The 21840-nt window shown below is 29.3% G+C and overlaps 5 protein-coding genes across 7 annotated transcripts in view; 2 read left to right on the forward strand and 3 right to left on the reverse strand.

The window, feature by feature from the left end:
- Positions 1 to 1808: 1808 nt before the first annotated feature.
- Positions 1809 to 4433, reverse strand: LOC126859033 (UBX domain-containing protein 6). The gene is made up of 6 exons (XM_050609926.1): positions 4286 to 4433; positions 4011 to 4186; positions 3751 to 3897; positions 3226 to 3631; positions 2788 to 3083; positions 1809 to 2709 (listed from the first exon to the last, which is right to left on the reverse strand). The coding sequence occupies exons 2-6, from the start codon at positions 4085 to 4087 to the stop codon at positions 2322 to 2324; spliced, it is 1314 nt and encodes a 437-aa protein (XP_050465883.1). The 5' UTR covers positions 4088 to 4186; positions 4286 to 4433; the 3' UTR covers positions 1809 to 2321.
- A 1156-nt stretch (positions 4434 to 5589) lies between these two features.
- Positions 5590 to 13106, forward strand: LOC126859026 (protein real-time). The gene is made up of 15 exons (XM_050609910.1): positions 5590 to 5838; positions 6165 to 6314; positions 6597 to 6728; positions 6880 to 7008; positions 7126 to 7229; positions 7525 to 7604; positions 7694 to 7996; positions 8142 to 8230; positions 8313 to 8450; positions 8578 to 8698; positions 8789 to 8913; positions 10204 to 10450; positions 10579 to 10694; positions 11032 to 11174; positions 11303 to 13106. The coding sequence occupies exons 1-15, from the start codon at positions 5776 to 5778 to the stop codon at positions 11370 to 11372; spliced, it is 2010 nt and encodes a 669-aa protein (XP_050465867.1). The 5' UTR covers positions 5590 to 5775; the 3' UTR covers positions 11373 to 13106.
- Positions 13107 to 13503: 397 nt separating this feature from the next.
- LOC126859059 (tax1-binding protein 3 homolog) lies at positions 13504 to 16244 on the reverse strand. Its single transcript, XM_050609971.1, has 3 exons — positions 15911 to 16244; positions 15545 to 15673; positions 13504 to 15451 (listed from the first exon to the last, which is right to left on the reverse strand). Exons 1-3 carry the CDS (start codon positions 15965 to 15967, stop codon positions 15263 to 15265), a joined length of 375 nt encoding a protein of 124 aa, XP_050465928.1. The 5' UTR covers positions 15968 to 16244; the 3' UTR covers positions 13504 to 15262.
- A 73-nt stretch (positions 16245 to 16317) lies between these two features.
- On the forward strand, positions 16318 to 19613 carry LOC126859022 (ribosome-releasing factor 2, mitochondrial). The gene is made up of 5 exons (XM_050609905.1): positions 16318 to 16460; positions 16780 to 16990; positions 17065 to 18830; positions 19139 to 19285; positions 19375 to 19613. Exons 2-5 carry the CDS (start codon positions 16837 to 16839, stop codon positions 19534 to 19536), a joined length of 2229 nt encoding a protein of 742 aa, XP_050465862.1. The 5' UTR covers positions 16318 to 16460; positions 16780 to 16836; the 3' UTR covers positions 19537 to 19613.
- LOC126859037 (transcription factor kayak) overlaps positions 19609 to 21840 on the reverse strand; it is a 31894-nt gene continuing 29662 nt past the window's right edge. For all 3 annotated transcript variants that reach the window (XM_050609935.1, XM_050609934.1, XM_050609936.1), the window contains exon 3: positions 19609 to 21718. In XM_050609935.1, coding sequence (XP_050465892.1) covers positions 21140 to 21718 — 579 coding nt within the window. In that variant the 3' untranslated portion in view covers positions 19609 to 21139. The remainder of the gene's footprint in view (positions 21719 to 21840) is intronic.

Here is a 21840-nt window from a genome sequence, read left to right on the forward strand (position 1 = left end):
TTCTATTCATTATCAATCAAATTGTTGAACAATTAACTGATAGGAATATTATACGAATAGAAATGAACGATAAAACATTTTTAGGTAATATTTGAAATGTGATAACATATATATATATATATATATATATATATATATATATATATATATATATATATATATATGAGAGAAAGAATATATATTTACATCCTTCCTCACTTCTTTGTATAATTTTTCAGATGTATCTGGACTTTTAGATTTCTGGGCGCTATCTGTTTTGTAATAATTATTATAAAAACTACAAAAGCATACATATAAATATGAAATATGAATTGTTAAGAAAATGTAAAATTAAAATGATATTTTTTTCGTATTAAGCTCTCCAGTACGATAGTAATATTTTAGTATATTTACATGTTGTAATAAATTTATCGTATTCTCGAAATTGACAGTCATCCACACCTTTGAGATAAAAACAGATCAGAGAACCATGCAACCGCAACGCGTGATGCCGATCGGCACGAGAACCTGACCACGAGGCTGCGGTAAATCGAAAGACAATGCAAAACATCGACAAAAAAGTTTATTGTTCCATATAGAAGTTCCTGCGAAAATTTATTTCGTATAAAAAGAAATATATAACACAATGCAAAATTAACCAATAGTTACAGCACGAATTGCAAATATCTAAATAGTAATGATGATTAAGTTTTGAATAATGAAAATATGACATAACAAATTACGAAATCCAATACTAACGATATTCAATTTATGGTTATCAGTTTTATTTTACAGGTAATCTGTAATAAATAAATTTTTCTGGCAATGCATCAGAAAAGCTCTAAAACATAAAGATGCAAAAAATATATAGTCTGGATTCGGGCAACGAGGAGAAATCTGCCGATTGCAACACAATCATATATTACATATTTTTGATATTGCAAAATTTCTCGATTTCCACGTGACATGTATGCACATGAAAGGCAAAAATTTCTCGTGCAGAATCGCACGCGCCCAAATGCAATGTTAAGCCCTATTCTAGCACGCAACAGGAAATGCGAGCAGTCCGCGGTTCAAACAATATGCTTGAAAAAGCGTAAATATAACAATAGACGCGAGAGACAGCCGGTACGTATTGCATTTTACGCGTTGCACGCATTTGGGAGTGCCAGTCGATTATTGTACGCGACATGCGGGTCAAACTCATGAAATCGAGTGCGAATCGACTAACTGGATCGCTAAACTTGCGTACGTTTCATTAGACTCGTATGTTTTATATATGTTCTCAATTTCAAATATTTTTTATAGCAAGATGAATGCATTATTCATTACATCATTACATCATTGCTTGCCGCACATAAAAAGATACCAAATTTTTTTTTCTATGAATCGTAGATCGTGCGACATATTATATGTATATTCATATACTCTGTTTTTGTACGCAACATTACTGTCACGGTACCGTTATAAGAGAGAGATTATCATTCCATACGCCTAAATACTATTGAGGGCGGTAGAGAAGATGTCCAAACTGGTTTTAAGTAATTGCCGAGGAGTACAAAACTGTCTGTAGTTTAACATGGCTGTTGGCTGTACGAGCAACCGGTTTCCCCGAAAGCAGAACAACACTTCAGTATTATACATTTAAAAGCGCGTAGCATGCTAAAATGTAGATAATAACTCAACGTGATATAAACTACAAAGAGATGTAACAAACGTAAAATTTGAACATAAAATTCGATACTTGATACATAAACAAGGGCACATAAATATATCCATAATAACATGTTTGTTCCAAATAAGACTCAATATACGTACTCATCATTTGTATTTTTTGTTTCCTAATTAAATAAACAACACAGTAGACCTATTTCAAGTAAGAAAAAACATATTACAAGAAAATGTATAGAATTAAATATTATTAATACTTATTTACAAATATTATGCTTTTTTAATAACATTTTGAAACATACATTATATATATTAGAATTGTATAATAAAATAAAATGGTTCTTTACATTTTATTTACATGTAATAGATAATTTAATAGATAAATTTAGATAATGTAATATAAGATAATATAAATTTATTTGCATTGAAGATTTAAGCAATTTGATCAATTTTCACATACATTATATAGGATTTTAATATAAATAATATTACATGATAAATTGATAAACTGCGCAATATATTAAAAAAATCTTTTAAAAACTGGTATAGTCACAAAACTACATGTGACTATGATATAATCATATTTCTCCATTACTTGTCAAAGTGCTGTAAGTGATAAAAAAATGCGTTTTTAATTTTTAATTGATCTGTACCAGAATATAGTATTATTTTCAAACAGCTTGTATATAGGACAATACATCTTCTTTCAAATATCCCTTAGGCATATTTTCCTTATCAGTAGTATTCCAAGAGAACTCCAATATAGCTGTAGGAATTAACCGTAATTCTAAAAGTGTCTTATCATAACACTCTTCTATTAGCTTAATTCCATCTGGTGTCACCAAGGAAAAGAACACTTTATCGTCGATTAGATTTTCATCAACAAATTCAATTACATTTTGGAATTTCTCATGTACCGAAAAAGTACCTTGTAATATTATTCCATCTGGAAATTTAATACGAAGTATGGCAAACTTATATCTTCTAAGTGCACGCTGCTCATCCTTCTCTCTCATTGCCTTTGTTCTTAACATTTGATTTCTTTCAACAGCTTCCGATCTGATAAGAATTCATTTAATTACATGTTACATCAATGTTTTTCTCATTTTGTCATATCATGGATAATATACTGCTTACCGCAATTGTTGCTCTCTTTTTATTTCTTCTGGAGTTATAGTGAAAAAACTAGGTGGCAATTCATTTTTCATTCGAGCTTGGCTAGGCATTAATACTTGCAGATTCCTATCCAATTCAAGAGGAATAGGTTCTGCAGATTTCAATGCTTCACTCAACATTACAAGATTTTCAATATTACAATTATTAGGACTCCATACTAAGAAATCTTCTTCAATTTCATTATGTAATACCTTCTTTTGTTCAAAACCAGCTGCTTTTAAGAAATCTAGTGCTCCTTCAATAGGTAAAACTTTTTCCTGTAAAAACGTGCATTTATATATATGTGTATATATATATATATATATATATATATATATATATATATATATTTTGTGTATATAAAATTTTACATTAATTTATTAAAATTATATATCAAATTAACTGCTACAAATATATTACTTGGAATATTCTATTACACATCCTGATTTTCCAGTACTTCTCAACGTCGGGATTGTTAATGATATTGTCTAAATATTTGCCAAGTGTTTCTACACAGCTTTCAATCTTTTCTTTTCCAGTATTGCAATTTTGAATAATTAAACATGCTGTTAATCCTGCTTCTTCTCCCTTTAGTTGCTCATATAAAAATTCTCTAATTTTCTTTTTCCATTCATCTCGAAGCAATATTTCATCAGACAAATATGGACAACGAAAGAATACATCAGTAACTGCAAAAATGGAAGGATCTTCAACTCTATCTTTTTCATCTTTCAATGATATTTTTTCCGCCTGTTGTAAATTTTGTTGTGCTTTTCTTTCTAATTCCAATTCACGTTTAACGCGTGCTTGAATAGCAGCATATGATCTGTAAATTGTCAAAGTTTATATAAATTTAATAAAGCAAGAATTTCGTTAAACATCTATTATTAATATTATATAAAGATATAAAAAATAACAAATAAAAATAATTTTAATATTACATACGTATTAAATCTTGGTTTATCATTTTTCTTTGCTTCTAATCTTGCTAAGGCAGCTTGTCCTGCAATTTTGGCTTCTTCTGTAGGTTCTGCTCTCTTAATTGGTTCTTTAGACTTTGTTGGGATACAAGTACTAGTAGAATCTGTCAATCTATATACCAAAAAAATCATAATATATAATCAGATTAACTTATCAAAATTTTGGTTAAGTTATTATTTTATCACCAAACTTGCTTTAAAATTTTATATTATTATTGTAATTACTTGTATCCCTTTCCTGCTTTCATAAACTTTGCGCTTGTTTTCTTCTTTTGAAAAAAAGACTTGATCTTATCAGCCATATTTATCAATTATCAAATTGTTGTTGCTATTTATATAAAGTTTAATAATGAAATATTCAATATATTATTCAGTTGATGTATTACAATCTTCAGCTGCACCTGAAATGACATTTCATCATTATCATAACCTGTTTAAATGATATTATTTTTTGTTAATCTTTATATGCAAAAAAGATAAGATTATTCAGATGACTGTACCTGCTTTCACAAATTGCTCCGTAATTCTAGCACCGTAAATATGCCAAGCAACAAAGATCAATGCCACACTACTCAGGAATGTCAACAGGAAGACTTTGAGTAGCTGAAGTTGAAAATCGTCAAACGCTAGCAACGCTATTAGTTCGTGGAAAAATTCGCGTAGCTTCGACGACGTCTCGTCATCGAAGATGACGATATCGTCAAAATTAAAGGTTAGTCCAAAAGTCGACGAAAGTAACGATAACAAGTTGTGCACGCATTTATTGATCGCCTCTGACAAATAATTCGTCCAAGGACACGAATCCTCACATGCGCTGCTCATCACATGAGGGAGGTATAACCAAATATCTTGATATCTAAATTATCACTTACAACTCGAGCTTGTCGAGTGATTCTGTCAGATTCTGTCAGATTTTCTCACACCCACGGATTTATGAAAAATCAAGTTTATGAGACATTGTAACTGTACACAAGTTTCCCTACAGTTATTACGCTGATCTATGTACAGATGCGTTCATCTTGACGCTGTCAATGATGAAGCTTTCAATTGACCAATCGGGGCTAAGATCTTTCTTTGTCCTGATTGGTCAATTGCAAACACTTCACCAGAGATATCATTAAAGACCGGTGTTAATGGAATGTAGTATGATTAGAAGAAAAAGTCGCCTGCGTCTTATTTTAGTTTATCCAGTTATTGTTTTATTATCGAAAATGTATAGATCTTTTATGTAACTTCTCAAGAACAACAAAATAAACATTTTATTGTAAAATGATTTTATTATCTCGATAGTATAAAGATTTACTTATCTACTGTAGCGCGTGGCGAATTTTTTTCTAATAATATACTAAATCCCAAAATCATCAGTCTTACTGATATCTCGTCGGTGTTTGCGATAATAAAACAATAACTGGATAAATTAAAATAATTGTATAAATTAAATAATTCGTATAATTATCCTTGATGCAATCAAAACGGCCGGTAAGGTCAACCTTTCAATTTCTTTAATTCTTGGATCTGTTCTTTATAAGTTAAACTGACTGAACTTATTTTTCTCCTTCCAATATGAAGAGAAAAAGATACTCTCTGAATTAGTGCAGCCAATTCAGCTATAAAGAGCAGACCTCCTCAATTGTGCGGGCCCAGCGGGCCCACTTGATGATCGCAAAAATTTATCCAAATGATCTTTAACTCGTCAGTGTAGTATTTTAGTTGTGACATCGATGTAAGATGGCACTAGAAGCGGCGTTTGTCACTTATGTTCGCGAGCTTCTACTCTATCTATTTCTCGCTAAACAGTGACAGACTGACAGTGCTTTCTTACCCCTAATTGGAGAGCGCTCCATCTCCCGTCTCCCGTCTGCTTCCGTCTGCCAATTGATTAGCTGTGATGGCTAAGTGTATATAGTGTGATCGAATTAGCATAAGTTTTGTGAATATATAATCAAAATATAAATCCGAGATATAAAAAGACATATAAAGAAAATAAATCATGGTTCAACAATACCAATCACCCGTGCGAGTTTACAAGCATCCGTTCGCTCTTGTCATGATGGTAAGTTCATTATGTATTATACAACCTTCGAACTTGGCCGTCATAAATTATTTATCGAGCACTCCGTATTCTTATATCCTTCACCGCACATGTGTGCATATCCCAGATAATCCAATAACCGATCCAACAGCCGAATACCTATTTTAAAACATATATATATTTAGAGCAATTATCTTATAAATGTCATCCTTTTTTTTTGCTTTAATAATAAGTTTAAACATGCAAATCATTTAATTGCTTTTAAAATTTTTTTATCATGAAACGATTTTATAATTGTATTATTATATAATGCACAAGGTAAACAAGAAGATATTTTATGTTTATAGGCATACGAGCGTAGATTTCCAACATGTCCACAGATACCAGTTTTTGTTGGATGTGAAATTTTGTTGGATGAAGAGAGCGAGAATGGCGCTATTAGAACTACAGAAAGACGATGTAAATTAAATGTTGAAGCACCTTATATCTTGAAAAAGGTTTGTTTATATATGTACATCAGATGTACCATAGGTGGCCTTATCTTTATTATGACATTTAATCTATCGTTTAATTATTGTGGAAATTTATCGTTTTTATTGTTATTAACAAGTATTCTATTAGATCTGAGATATTTAGTATTTTTTAGTTTTATCTTATTTTATAGATTTTTAGAAGATATACATCAGTAGCTATAAAATTAAATATATTTTTGATACAATTAAAACAGTTTTTTTTTTGCATTCAGGAAACAATGTTCAGTAATATATTGTTTATTTCAGATAATTGGTGTAGATTTTGTATACTTCATTCAAAGGAATGTTTTAGATAGGCGCAATAATGTTTTAGAAATAGAAGCTTACAACGAAAGTTTTGCCAATAGAGTAACAGTTATTGAAAAATGTAGATATTTTGTAAGTATGACATATAGATTCATTTACATACACATGTACACAAATATTTTATAAAACTATACTTTTTCTTTATGTTAGAAATATTTTATTGCATATTTTTTAACTTAATATAAAAAATAACTAAATTCTACTTTTGTTTCTCTTTTTTTAGATACATCCTGAAAATTCAGAATGGACTTGCTTTGAACAAACGGCAAGTTTAGATATTAAAAATTTTTTTGGTTTTGAAAACTCAATGGAAAAATTAGCAATGAAGCAATATGCTCAAAATATTGCTAAGGTAATGCACATATCAGAGTTTTTATTATACAGATAACAAAGATAATGATTATAATACAGTAATAGTACATCAACTTTATTATCAGATAAGATATAATCACATTATATTTAATTAAAGGGTAAAGAAATTATTGAATATTTTGTAAATCAATTGAGAGAAGAAGGCATTACCTATGTTTCTCCTTGGAAAGATCCACAGGAAGAATCTTCTGAAGAAGAAAAGTAAGTATATCTGTGATGATATTAAATTAAATTATGAATACATTAAATTCTATATCTCTTGACTGCATAAATTCGACATTGCTTGTAAGAAAGCATCATCATGGATGAGCACTTCAGACATCAAGAGCACAAGTGATTATTTGTGAAAAATTAATATTCAGAATCCTCCTAATTGTGTGTAACATCTTACAATTTTAATTCCAGCAGTAAACATTTAACACATTTTACCTAAATTCATACTAACAATTTATTGAACAATTATTTTCGGTCTGCAATAGTTGCTTTTTTTATATAGGAAAAATGTGGTTGAAAATAATGAGTTATATAGTGACAAAGAATTATGTAATGCCGACAGCAAACTGCCCAACAAAAGAGGTGTGTATAGTATCTCTCTTAATATATATTATTTTGGTAAATAATAGAGTTCATATATAATAACTTACTTTTATTTTTCTCATTTGCAGAGATGCAACTATCTTCGGATTATATAGAGAGATACCTAGGGAAACTAGATATGATGCAAGAAAGCAAATTAGTGCAACTTAGACATAGTATAGAGGAGTTGAGGGGAAGCTCGGTACCTGGTTATGCAACGCTTCTACGGTTCCTGAGGGCTACCGAATTTTCGGTCGAAAAAGCTAAAGAAATGTTAACACAGTCCTTACACTGGAGAAAAAAGCATCAAATCGATAAACTTCTTGATGAATATGAAATGCCACAAGTAATTAAAGATTATTTTCCTGGTGGCTGGCATCACTTTGATAAAGGTAATCACTTAATAAAAAAACTATTACAAGTGTCATACTATGTTAGAAATGTGGAAAATAATAATATCAATATATATATAATACATAAAAAGATGCCTGAAAGATATACCATATTTTTTCTAATCATGTATCTTTTGAAATATAGATGGACGACCTTTATATATTTTAAGACTGGGTCAAATGGATGTCAAAGGTCTACTTAAATCGATTGGGGAAGATGAATTGTTATTACTAGTAAGTTAGATTTATTTGAAAATACATAAAAAAAAAATCGTTTAACGTTATATATAATAGTTTGATCTTACTTTTTCTGCAGGCTTTACATATCTGCGAAGAAGGTCTACACTTGATGGAAGAAGCTACTACTGTTTGGGGACGTCCAGTCTCGCAATGGACTTTATTGATAGATTTAGAAGGTTTAAATATGCGTCATTTATGGAGACCTGGAATAAAAGTATGAGTGTTTTAATATGAAACAAATATAATTTATAGCTAAAATATATTAATTTATATACTTCATATATTATAAATGATAGTTTATTGTTTAATATAACAATTTAAATTTGCTCAATTTGTTTCAGGCATTATTGAGAATAATAGAAATAGTCGAGGCAAATTATCCAGAAACAATGGGAAGAGTTTTAATCATACGTGCTCCTAGGTGTTTCCCTATTTTATGGACACTTATCAGCACTTTTATTAGTGAGATTTTATAATTATTAACTTAAATTATATTATAAATTAATTATTATAAATATTTTTCTACTAATTATGTATATATTGAAATTGCAGATGAAAATACTAGAAAAAAGTTTATTTTCTATTGCGGTTCAGACTACCAAGAACAAGGTCCTGGAGGTCTTAGTGAATACATTAATCAAGAGTTTATTCCTGAATTTCTTGGTGGTTCTTCAGAGGTAAGGTTACAATAATATAAGCAAAAAAATTAGGAATTATATATTTATTATTAATATGTGGAGTTTATATAATAATATATATGCATTTATATACAATATATACATTGTAAAAATTGCATATATATTTAAATTTTATATTTTAATAATAAATATATTGTTAATATTAATATTCAATTAATATAGAATTATTATATTTTATTATATAATAACCAAATGCTTATATATGGCATCGTCATAAACATATAACAGATTCTAATATAATTTATGTACTATATAAACAAAATATAATACAATATATATTATAGTGCATAATTATTCACATCAGATTATTATAATAATCTTATGGATATATTTTTACTTTATGGCAATTAAATATTTAATTTATAAAAGGGTTTCAATACTCTCTTTTTGGAAAAATACACATATAATAGCGCCGTTTCTTGAAATATTTATACTGGTGTAATATATTGCATGTTGAACACTAGGAAATGAATATATGCGAAGTCTATAGTATGGTACCTCGAAGATTTTACATTTTCGACACAACTTCGAACAGTGTAAGAAAATGATAGAAAATTAATGTTGTAGAATTTGTCCTCTGCAGCTATCTGGCTTTAGTGGAGCAAAAAATGTGATGTCCTTATATTTATTAAAAATGCACATTAATATATTTTGATATAACAAAAAAGCATTGATCGAAAAATATTATTAAATGTAATATCAGCAGTTGCTAGATACATAAGCATTGTCTATATCACAGTTGTATGTCTCTTTATCTTTCTATCATATGCCATTTAAATCTGAAATCAGACTAGTTCATATACAAATCATCCACTCTCTCTATTATAAAATTTTTACTTATTTCTAAAATATATATAGAAATTTAAAAAGTAATCCATTGAAACACAACATTATTTATGTGTATCATTAAATATGATCAGAAACTCATGTAATGCACAAGTTTAAGCACTAATTAAAGAACATAGAACAACACCAGGTGCACACGAAAAGTGAAGTAATTCTGCGTGCTAGTTAGTTAAATTTCAGAATATTTTAAATAATTTTCAAAGATATATAACTAAATAATATGACTAGATAGACCTAGACTTTTGAATTTTTAAAAACCATTAAGCATCTGAAATTTGATTAGCTATTAATTAAAGTAAAAACTCTAAATATTTCATAGATTTATATGTACATATCCCCCCCCCACCCCTTTTCCTCCATAACAAAGATATAATATAAAGTATAAATATGTCTATAACCTTTTTATTTCTATTAAAATGTCAGACGTACATAATGGAAGGTGGAGTGGTTCCAAAGAACTTGTATAGAGTGGACTTGGAGGGTACCCCTGGTGAACATGAGCATAGTTTATATCACTCCATCAGTTTGAGTCGTGGTCAAACGCATCATGTATTCATAGAATCAGATGATCCTGGTGCTGTTTTGACGTGGGATTTTGATGTAATGCGGCATAATGTTGTGTTTACAGTTCTCCACAAATCTCGAAATAACGAAAATGCTGATATAGCAGGTAAAATATTAAAAATACAAATTATAATAAAATCATATATATTACACATAAATAATATTTTTAAATAACTCAAAGTAGAGATACAATGTACACATTACAGTGCTAAGAGAGCATTGATTACTTTGTAGAAATCCCAGAGCTTGCAATAGGTGGTGACCATGAAGTCATTGCTGCAAAAGAACTAAAAGATAATTATGTTAAAGTCGAGCCTAGTATAGTTTGTCATGATGGTGAAAGCATCCAAGTATGTATTCTCTTACATAATTTATATGTTGATACTTAATATGAGAAAGTATCAATGGATTCATATATATGCGATCACTGATAAAAATATTTGGGCAAAAATTTTTTTATATAGTTTTAATTTTATTGTACTAATTTGAATTGTATTTCTTATATATTAAAGTACAAACACACATATATATTTGTCATAGAGTAAAATTTCACATTTTTATCTTCCTGACTTATCTAAATATTTCCATGAGTGATTCTATATAGTAGTATATCTAGATATATTAATGTAATTGTATAATTATATAAATATTGCCATTTTTATAGAATTATTAATTTTTTGTGTACAGGGAACACATATCATGCAAAATGCAGGTATCTACATATTACAATGGCAAAATCAAGAAGACCAAGCAGAATTTCTTCCATCTATTAGTTCTCATAAAGCTCAACTTATGTATTTTTATGAGACATTGCCATCTGCGCATTACAGGTGCATAAAACATTTGAAATAAAATAAAATGAAAAACTTACATAAGATGTACATATAATACATATTTTTTTCATTTATCAGAATAAAATAACATTTTCTGTATTAACATTTTCATTGATATCTTTTAGGGGTTCAATGATGAGTTTGCAGTCTGCTATGAGTGGAAGATCAGAGGCTAGTTCATCATTATCCAGATGAAAAGCGATGGAAGTGAACGTTGAATTGCAAGAGACATGAAATCATTTCATTTCTAATGTTTTAGTGACATATGTTATAAAAACATGAATCTCTAATTTGTGTTTAAGGAAACTACAATGCAATTCAGATTTTAATTAATCTGATATTTTAATCTTTTTTTGACGCGATTGCCTCTATGTACATCACCAATCCAATTATGAAGCCTAAAATACTCACGTTGACAATTACAAAGCCAATGATACATTATAGTTGTTAAATAATAATATATATATAATAATGTTATTTATTTGAACTTTATTTTCATATAAAGATAAAATATAGAGGAAATTTAGTACTAAAAATAAAATCTTATATAAAGATCATATATATACATACATTTTATATAGATCATATGCAATATAAAGAATAAAGATACCGTTGCAAAAGAAAATTATAATTTCTAGCTCTAAAGTAGACGGTACTACAAATTGTGCAATTGAATTGTGATTTAATATTAATTTATATAAACACATATATTTACACATAAAGAACACGGGTAACGAAAAATGTTCTTCCCTTATAAGATTACATTTTACTCAAATTATTCTTAAGGAAAGATGCATAAAAAAGCTAATATTTATAGTACTATATTAAATAACATTCCATTACTCTGAATGATAGAACATGTATTTAAATTATTATTTATGTATTTCCACAAATCTTTTAAATATTAATCTTTTAATCTAGTAAGAAGATTAATAAATTGTAAGGTCGCAATATAAATTATTGTTTCGAATATGTTAATTTATTATTAATATATTTAGATCAAGTTAAATATATTATGCGTTTTCTAGCTATCTAAAAATTAATAAAAACATAATACGTTTTTAATAATTATGTGCCAATAAATGTTAAAATTAATGAAAACATTTTCAGTACAATGGAATGAATTATCAGAAATTAAACAGAGAGGAAATTTTGAGAGATTATAGTATAATATATTAATATAAAATACAATTCATATTCACTAAAAAAAATATGAATAAGTTTCGACAAGATAATATTTTAAAATATTATTAATTTTTAGATACTGTATAAAAATTCATTAACTTTATACATAATATTTGTATAAATTATTTAATGATAAAATAGCGTTAATATGTGTTGTAAGGTATAATAATTAGATAATCTTAATTCTCTCTCTCCTTCTCTACAATGCAGGATAAAAAAGATACTCGAAGAAAATAAATATTGTATAATAAAATAGTCATATAATTGGAGAGTGAGAATAATATAAAAAATAGAGAAAGTGTGTTGAAAGAATATACTCATACTTTCAATAGAAAATGTACAGAGAAAGCTAATCATCAAGAAATAATTTGTAAGATTACAAGCTCTATTATAATTGACTATACCACAATGAATAGAAACATTATTACTATGTATTCTTAACAAATTCCGTCTTGATGATAATTAATTGCAATTAGTGATAGTCCAGATAAAAAAAAAATGTATTTTTCAAATGAAGATTTTTAGGATGAACACAAAAACCAGATGTGTTTTTGCTAGAATAGTACATGGTATATAATAATATGATCAATTATATTTGTTAAATAGTTAATTAAAAATGTGTACCAGTTATTCATCTTAACAGCATCTACAAAAATTTTTAGAATGTAGCTGTGTAACTAGTATGTATGAAAAATGTATGTAGTATATTATTACAGCAAGAAATATAGAATATGTATAAATTTATCATTTGTGTATGAATATTAAGATATTCATAAAACTTATTATTATCTGACAATGAAATATGCATTTTCTTTATGACTAGAAATTATGATATTTACTTTTGAATGGAAAATAAAATTACATAATATGCTACTGATATTTGAATTTGAAATATAGTATAAAGTACTGCGACCTAGCTAGTTGTTATTTTTATTGTTACCATACATTAATATTGGAGGTAATAAAGTTCAAACGGATTTATTTGATTATTATTATTGAATATAAAACGATATAAGTTTTGATATTTACAAATAATAATTATATTATTTACAATTTAATTATTAATTTATTCTTAGATAATCTTTTCAGATTTCAAATTAGATTGGGATAAATAAAATAACAAGAAGAGTGGTTTTAACAATTTCTTTGGCTTTTCATAACATTGTATTCTACAATTCATACATATATATTCAAGGGTACATACATACACTTTCCAACTGTACATTGTACATGTCCATTACACATAATAATGTATATATAAAACGTTTCAAGAGACATTTTACTAGACTAGGATATTATATATGTAATAATAATGTTCCCAAAGCTATGTGTCATACATCATACAGGAACTCTTGATTTTTCATCATATTTTTTTTAATTCATCTTAAAAAAGAGATAAGATATAAAATTATTTTTATCTTTTCATATTGTATCAAAAATTACAAAATACATAAAAATTCGTCCTTTGGATAAAAACAAAGAGACGAAGTACAAAAGATGCTTGATATTTCTATTTACATATAATATCGCATTATTTCGCAGCATATTTGCTAAACAAATGTTAAAAATGCAATTATAATCTCCTTTTATTTTCATAGAAAATTAGGAAAAATTATACAAATATATTATTTCTATCACTCTTCATGAAACATCTTAATATTTTTATCTACTTAGCACCATCTCAATAATTAAGTAAGAATAAGTGCTAAGTAGATAAAAAAAGAGATGCAAAAAATACAAAATTTCGTAAGTAAATTTAATTTTTAAATGGTAGAGATTATTAATATTCAATAATATAATATGTTAAATGTGTAAATGTGTTAGGCAGATAGCTTGGAATGTTTTACTCCATATTAATTTTAGATTATTATATATATTAAGAGGAGTAGATAATTTACACAATAATATTTTACAATAATATAGATAAGAAATATAATAAAATAACTAATAATATAGATCTAAATTGTTTTAAAATTTTTCTAAGAAATATCATATCTCTTATAAAGAAAAAGAGAATAACACTCTTATAATATGAACATTTGGAAGATTTCAGAATTTTTTCTTAAATATCTCATACACAAATATCAATTCTCTTTGCTTTGCAGTGAACTTAAAGAATATATAGTTATAAAAGTGGATATTATTATGCATATCTTTGACTTTGACTATAAACCTAAATATATTGGCTATATTTAGATTTAATGACTAAAGGAAGAATACATAAATATAACACACATAAATCTTTAATAGTGCCTTTTTTTTATAGGGAAAAAGTCAGCAATTCGTGTTTCTATAGTCAAAGATATATATAATTTAATGCAATTTTATTATATTTTTCTATTATACTTTGGCATTTTATTATACTTTGCATTTCTCTTTTTAAACTTTTTTTAATAAAGATGCAGTTGATTTTTTCTTTTCTAGTATTCCTCTGATTTAATTTTTTTTTCTATTCTAACTCAACTATTTTCTTCTAAAATAGAACTCTACTTTTGCGCGAATTTTTCTCGAAACATTTGTCATATTGGAATGAAAAACAAAGCGTGCAACAACTTTACATGCATGTCATTAGAATAAGAATGGAAATTAAAAAGAAATATTGAATTAGAGGAAATACTCGATCTCGATAATTCTAAGTCAGAAGAAACTGACTATGTTAACAATATTAACTAACAATATCAGATTAGTATGACTTTTTGTCTCAGTTTTAAAATAAACAGACAAACTTTAACTTCCTTAGCTACATGATTTAACGATATCTTCACACTAATGTAATGAATCAAGATTTTCCTAATAACTATTATAATATTTGGCAGAAAAAATAGATTGGATAGGCAAACACCTCCTTAAAGTATATTAAGAAATAAATATTGATTGATAAAATTTCTTTTGGCATATCTTTAAGTACTGGTGACACCTTTACGAGCTACTAAAAGATTTAACACTGGATGCTTTCTTATATAAGAAACTGCTTTCTTGTGAGTTACCATTGTAAAGTCATATCCATTGCATTGTAAAATTTTATCATGCATCCTAAGACCACTTTTTGCAGCTGGTGATCCTTCGTGTACTTCTGTTACGTATATACCCTGAAAAGAAAAATTGATGTCGAGGTCTTATATTATCTTAAAATAATAAAAAACATATTTAAGCAATATATTTTCAATAATATAATATCTTACATTGTCTGTATAACCCTGTGGACTTTTTGTGAAGTCTTGATCAATTCCACCACCAATTTTAAAACCACATTTCATTACTTCTTCGCCATTCTCATTAATTTCTGTCTCTTTGTGTAATGTGATTGGTATCTATAATTAAGTATATATACAATATATGCACAATAATGTCAAAAGCAAAATTATTTGAAGAATGTTAAACTATATTTAGGAGAAATAATCTCCCCTCAGTAACTCGGATTCGCTAACAATAAGTCTGTATACACTATAGTGACCCTCTGAGTTGTCCTTATAGTAAAGAGTCTGTATACAGACTTAGAACAGACTAGACATGAACACAATTATGTGACAAAATCAAAGAATACGTACGCTTAGGCACTCCATTGCGGTACCCGGCTGATGCTGAAAAGCCATTTTCGCGCACATAATAAGGAATTTGAGCTCTGCTACGTGTTTTCCTCTTAACAAATCTTTCCGATGATTCACGTGCAAGCAATCGCTCACCAATAATGCACGAATAATAACAAATTTATGCGGCACAAATTTCGATTTAGACTTGTGAACATGTAATATACGAACGGTCGAAAAAATTTTGTTTTCGTGCAAACGTTCTAATACGAGTGTTGAAGTAATAAAATTTTTTATAAATTTTGGAACGTGAACAGATGATCGCTAACTGGACTTTCTGAATGAGCTATGACGCTTGATAGTCATGCGCGTTATTGAGGTAGACTGGTAGACGGTAGATGACGGTAGACGGACGTATGAAAGTATGAATCGCATTGATCTACAGTATGTTGAAGTGAACCTCTCCTATATTATCCTATAGAAAATCGGAGCCATAGAATTAGAAAGAGACATGTATATTCATAAATTGATCTCTGTCTTTTTTATGTTTTACTGCATTTTCAAATAAAAGGTATCTTGCAAAATTGGAAAAAAACGTCATGCTTTCTTTCGATTGTTTAATAAATGCAACAATTAGTCTGATCTAAATATATATATTTTTTTCGATTTGGACAATAAGTACTTTTAGGTTACAATATTAGTAAAATAACAAAAGATGATTTTTAAATAAACTTATACTCTCCAAAAATAAATTGTTTATACAAGAAGAATAAAACTTAATTTACATTATTAAAAATTTTTTAATAATAATAAGTAAAATATAAAATATAAAAACAAAATATGAAAGATACAGAAATTGAAATAATTAAGAAATGATTATATTCAAATAGGAACAGAAAGAAAATAATTTGTAAAACTCAGATTTTATGAATACAAGCATTTAAAAAATGTTGAGGAATAATTTGTTAAAGACATCATGGTGTAAATTACGCGCTCGATATACGCATAAAAATGCGTCTATACCAAAGGAAGAACTTAAAGTCAAAGAATGTAATATTGCAAAGATAAGAAACATTGGCATATTGGCGCACATTGATGCTGGTTAGTATTTCCATGCAAAAAATAAAATTTATTTGATTTGTTTGAGTATAACAGTGTATTTTTTATGGTTTCAGGGAAAACCACCACAACCGAGAGGATGTTATTCTACTCTGGTCTTATCAAAAATATGGGAGAAGTGCATCATGGCAATACCGTGACTGACTACATGGAGCAGGAGCGGCAGCGTGGGATAACCATTACTTCGGCTGCTGTTACATTCAATTGGAAAGATTATCGTTTTAATTTGATAGATACCCCTGGTCATATTGATTTTACCATGGAAGTTGAACAAACCTTGCAAATATTAGATGGAGCAATTATAGTCCTAGATGGTTCCGCTGGTGTGGAAGCCCAGACATTAACAGTTTCCAGACAAGCAGACAGATATAATATTCCTCGAATAATTTATATCAACAAAATGGATAGGAGTGATGCTGATTTTGACATGAGTTTAAAGTCTATTGAATCCAAATTAAACATAGAGATATTACCTATTCAAATTCCCATGAAGGAAGCAGGAGTCTTAGAAGGTATTGTAGATGTAATAACTATGGAAAAATTGACATTTGATAAGAAACATCAAGGTATAAATCTAATAAAAACCAAAATAACTGAAAAAGATAACGGTAGATTGTGGGACATAGTCAGTGAAAAGCGACGAGTATTGACTGATAAATTGTCAGGATTGGATGACAAACTAGCTGATATCATTATAGAACAAGAGTCCCTGGAAAACGTGCAACCGCAAATATTGGTCGATTCATTACGCAGAGTCACCATAAATAGGAAAGGTGTGCCTGTAATATTAGGAAGTTCCTATAAGAATGTGGGAGTACAGCCTCTAATGGACAGCGTCATTCTTTATCTGCCATCGCCAGCAAATGTAAAAAATTTAAATCCATATCGATACTTTGGGAATAATCTGGCAGCTAGAGTCTTCAAGATTGTTCACGACAAACAGAGAGGTCCGATCACTTTTTTCAGAATCTATTCCGGCAGTATGAGGAAGGGCCAGAAGCTGTATAACATGACACGCGAGCAAAGCGAACAGTGTACTCGCCTGTACATCGCTTGCGCTGATGATTACGAGGAAGTAGCCGAAGTGGGTCTTGGCAACATCGCGGCTGTAGGTGGATTAAAGGGCACCATCACAGGTGACCTAGTGACGACGAGCTTGTCCGTTGGCAATCGCATTAAAGACATTATGCTAAAGGAGAACCGACCAGATTATGTGAACAATTTTTTTGCATCCGGAACAAACTTGCTCGACCCCGTCTTTTTCTGTTCCATAGAACCGCCTTCTTTGTCAGCGCAATCTGCCTTAGACACCGCACTTCAGGAATTACAGAGAGAGGATCCTAGCTTACGCGTAAGGAATGATGCGGAAACGGACCAAATCGTACTCGCAGGAATGGGAGAGTTGCATCTAGAGATCATCAAAGAGAGAATTAAGAAAGAATATAAGATTGACGTAGATTTAGGTCCTTTACAAATTGCCTATAAGGAAACAATTCAAGACGCCGTTAAAGATACGCTAGTTGTGGAACACAGGGTAGGCCAGACGAATCACCAAGTTAATATTACTATGTCCTTGATACCCAAATACAAAGGAAAAGAGAAACTGCTTTTGGACAGATCTCCAGATAACGCATCGAATATCGATAGCATTCATCCACGAGTACTAAATGCAATTAAAAGTGGCGTCAACTCTGCCTTGTTGCACGGCGTCAAGTTAAATTATCCAGTAATTAATGTTGGTGTCAAGTTGCACTGGTTAGAGGTGGCACGCGGTACTTCGGACACCATAGTTTCCGCCGCTGCTTCTCAATGCATTCGAAAGGTCGGAGTCATATTCTATACTTTAAGTTATATACATAAATTCTATTAGTATTACTTGACAATATATCAAACTTATACTCTATTATCTTTAGTAAATGATATCATATGTTTAAGATTATTTAAAGAATTCAGTTATGTGTAATATACGACAATTGAACTAGAGACACAAATATAGATAATGCAGATATGGAAAAAGATAGATTATCACGTAAATTCATTATCGCGAATAAACAGAGATCGATCATTCTTGACTATCTATATATCAAAATATTTTTAAGATATCTAAATAATATATTTTTACATATATAGTTGCTCGAAAGTGGAAATAGTATGTTACTAGAGCCCATCATGCAATTGGAGATTATTGCACCGGAGGAATATTCCCCAATTATCAATGCTGATCTCGCTCGTAGACGAGCAGAAATACAACAAATCGACATGCGAGGCAATAATAAGGCGAGTATAATTTCTCTGCTTCTTACTTCTAATAAAATGTATAACTGTTTAAATTACGACATATAAGTTATTTGTATTATATTTTATAGGTGATCAGAATTCTTGCACCATTATCAGAATTATTAGGATATTCAACAGCATTAAGAATTATAACGTCGGGTAGCGCTACATTTTCACTGGAATTTAGCCATTATCAGCTAATGACTCCCGATGTCGAAGACAAAGCAATTGATAAACTTAAAGGATTTTAAAATGCAAGTAATAATGTAAGAAAATATTACATAGAATCCAAATTGCTGTATATAATAATATTACATACACAGTACAATTTCACTTCGTTTTATTCAATCTAATCAAAATATATTGCAACATTATCATTGGTGCGTTACATCTCCATATACGATTCTCAATAGCGACCACTAAGTATGATGGAAAACTTTTAATCAAAATTTATTAATCAGCAGGAGCAGCACAACACTCTCTAGCTATAATTAAAATTATTATATATTATATAATTATATTTAATTAATATATATAATATATAATTAAATTAAATATAACATAATTATTATTATAGACTTCCATACATCACATTAGTAGCCGCGCATAATATATTAATATTGCTTAAGATCATGCAAAAATGTCATATATCGTAAAATATATGTATGTGTATATATTATATCATATGGAGGGATTATATGTTATAACGTTGTGAGATTGACTGGAAAAAACGACAGTCGCGTATAAAAACTTATTCATGTCAACGCGGATAGCACAAAAGCGAGACAATAATCTTTCATTTTATACATACCAGTGTACAAAATATCAGTTTATAAACGTTGGACAAAATATAGAAATTCTCGCATTCGTGTAATTTTATTCGCTCTATAATATTAAATATACTTTTGAGAATTATGCGAACTGTTATTGATCAATGTTAAGCGCTCGATTCGAAGAGCTCTTATTATTCCTTAATATATTTAGAAGTTTTGAGCTAAACTTGTTTTTTTCCTTACAATCTAAATTTCTATTCTCAGTATAATCATAGTATAAAATTTCATTCATCTTTTGTTGAATTGCTTACAAAATGACAAATCTTTATATTATATATATATTTCTAATGTATTATTTTACATATATTTATATCACTTGTATGCAGATAGCATTATTGCTTATATCTGCGATAATTTCTTTAAGGCGCAAATAGTTGGCGCTTTATTTTTTCAAATGTATAATCTTATTCTTCTACAATTTATTTTCACAGTAAATAATCATTTCATCATAGATCAATACAAAGTTTCAAATTGGCTCATCTGTTGGCCTTGTCATCTACAAATGGGCAAAATACTGAGACTGCATCTATAGGATCATTAAAATCTAAAGACAATAATTTTTTCTTTTTTTGTTAAAGATTAATGTACTTGCAGAGTATCATATTTAAATAATTGCTATCTCAATGATAAAAATTGTCTTGCTTTATTTCTTTTTGTAAAGACAAATTTGATTTATGTTTATATATATATATATATATATATATATATATATTACAAGAACAAATGCATAGTTTTAGTAGTCAAGAACATCAAGAAATTGTTTACAAATTTCATTATAAAAAATTATAAGCGCCCACAAACTGTCAATAAAATAATTTGAAAATCGCGCTTTCTAATAAGCAAAATCATGTGAAAGAGCTTTTGAGAGCGATCAAAAATATCGTTGTAAAGAGCACGCGCATAATACTTCTGCTTTTCCTTCTGTTTTCTAAAAAAATTGAACTTCTTTCGCGTCATGGTACTTCTATTCTTATTCGGGATCGTTCTCATTCGATCCGTGCTTTGCTATATCATCGTAGCGTCACAAGCTCACGAGTTTCGGTGGATTCGCGTCCGGGGAGCTGAGATCCACGGCTGACAGATTGTTCCTCTGCTGCGTCGAGCATGATGGTATCAGAGGTGTCGAGACCGGTGTGAGACCAGTGCCACCCTCCATCAGGGATTCAAAGTTAAATGGTATACCGCTGGTCGGAGTAGTAATTGGCATACCGGCCACGTCCATTGATGGCTTCATAAAGGACGGAGTTTCCACTGTTTTAAAAGCAAGCGTATCCGGTCTTTCTTTAGGTTCGACAAACATCGGCAAAGAATTCAGTCTGTTGTTATTATCCAACCCGACCGGCAGTGAATTAGGTCTGTTCGGTCTTGTTGCTGCGGCCACTGTTGTATCGCTCTTCACGGGCTCGGTGGCGAAGTGATTCTCAGCCGGAAGATCAGGCTTTATCACTGGTTTCACGTCTAACGGGGACGAAGAACGCAACGAATGGCGGCAAACGGCTCTGTGAGTTTCTAAAATGAATTCCAGTTCTTCTTTGACTTGATTCAGGTGCTCTATCTCATCCTGCAAGCTCTGCTTCTTCTGTTCCAAACCCTCGGTCTCCTAAAAAATCGATATTCTTTTTATTTTTTGACAAGTGGAGATCCATAATTTGTGAAACGATATTTTTCGCTAAGAACAAAATGAAACTGTACAATGCTGCAATTGTCATGCAGCTGTGTTTA

Source organism: Cataglyphis hispanica, chromosome 2 (assembly GCF_021464435.1).
Source record: "Cataglyphis hispanica isolate Lineage 1 chromosome 2, ULB_Chis1_1.0, whole genome shotgun sequence".
NCBI classification, from domain to species: domain Eukaryota; kingdom Metazoa; phylum Arthropoda; class Insecta; order Hymenoptera; family Formicidae; genus Cataglyphis; species Cataglyphis hispanica.

Excerpts from the sequence above, each read along its gene's own strand:
- LOC126859033 (XM_050609926.1), bottom strand. The coding sequence starts at position 4,087 with ATGGCTGATAAGATCAAGTCTTTTTTTCAAAAGAAGAAAACAAGCGCA. Across the intron at positions 3,084-3,225 it reads TGTGTAATAGAATATTCCAA|GAAAAAGTTTTACCTATTGA; the intron begins GTAATATATTTG and ends ACGTTTTTACAG. Across the intron at positions 2,710-2,787 it reads AAAAGAGAGCAACAATTGCG|ATCGGAAGCTGTTGAAAGAA; the intron begins GTAAGCAGTATA and ends AATTCTTATCAG.
- LOC126859026 (XM_050609910.1), top strand. The coding sequence starts at position 5,776 with ATGGTTCAACAATACCAATCACCCGTGCGAGTTTACAAGCATCCGTTC. Across the intron at positions 6,315-6,596 it reads CACCTTATATCTTGAAAAAG|ATAATTGGTGTAGATTTTGT; the intron begins GTTTGTTTATAT and ends TGTTTATTTCAG. Across the intron at positions 8,231-8,312 it reads AAGATGAATTGTTATTACTA|GCTTTACATATCTGCGAAGA; the intron begins GTAAGTTAGATT and ends CTTTTTCTGCAG.
- LOC126859059 (XM_050609971.1), bottom strand. The coding sequence starts at position 15,967 with ATGTGCGCGAAAATGGCTTTTCAGCATCAGCCGGGTACCGCAATGGAG. Across the intron at positions 15,674-15,910 it reads CCGCAATGGAGTGCCTAAGC|ATACCAATCACATTACACAA; the intron begins GTACGTATTCTT and ends ACTTAATTATAG. Across the intron at positions 15,452-15,544 it reads CACAGGGTTATACAGACAAT|GGTATATACGTAACAGAAGT; the intron begins GTAAGATATTAT and ends TTTTCTTTTCAG.
- LOC126859022 (XM_050609905.1), top strand. The coding sequence starts at position 16,837 with ATGTTGAGGAATAATTTGTTAAAGACATCATGGTGTAAATTACGCGCT. Across the intron at positions 16,991-17,064 it reads ATTGGCGCACATTGATGCTG|GGAAAACCACCACAACCGAG; the intron begins GTTAGTATTTCC and ends TTATGGTTTCAG. Across the intron at positions 18,831-19,138 it reads CTTCTCAATGCATTCGAAAG|TTGCTCGAAAGTGGAAATAG; the intron begins GTCGGAGTCATA and ends TTACATATATAG.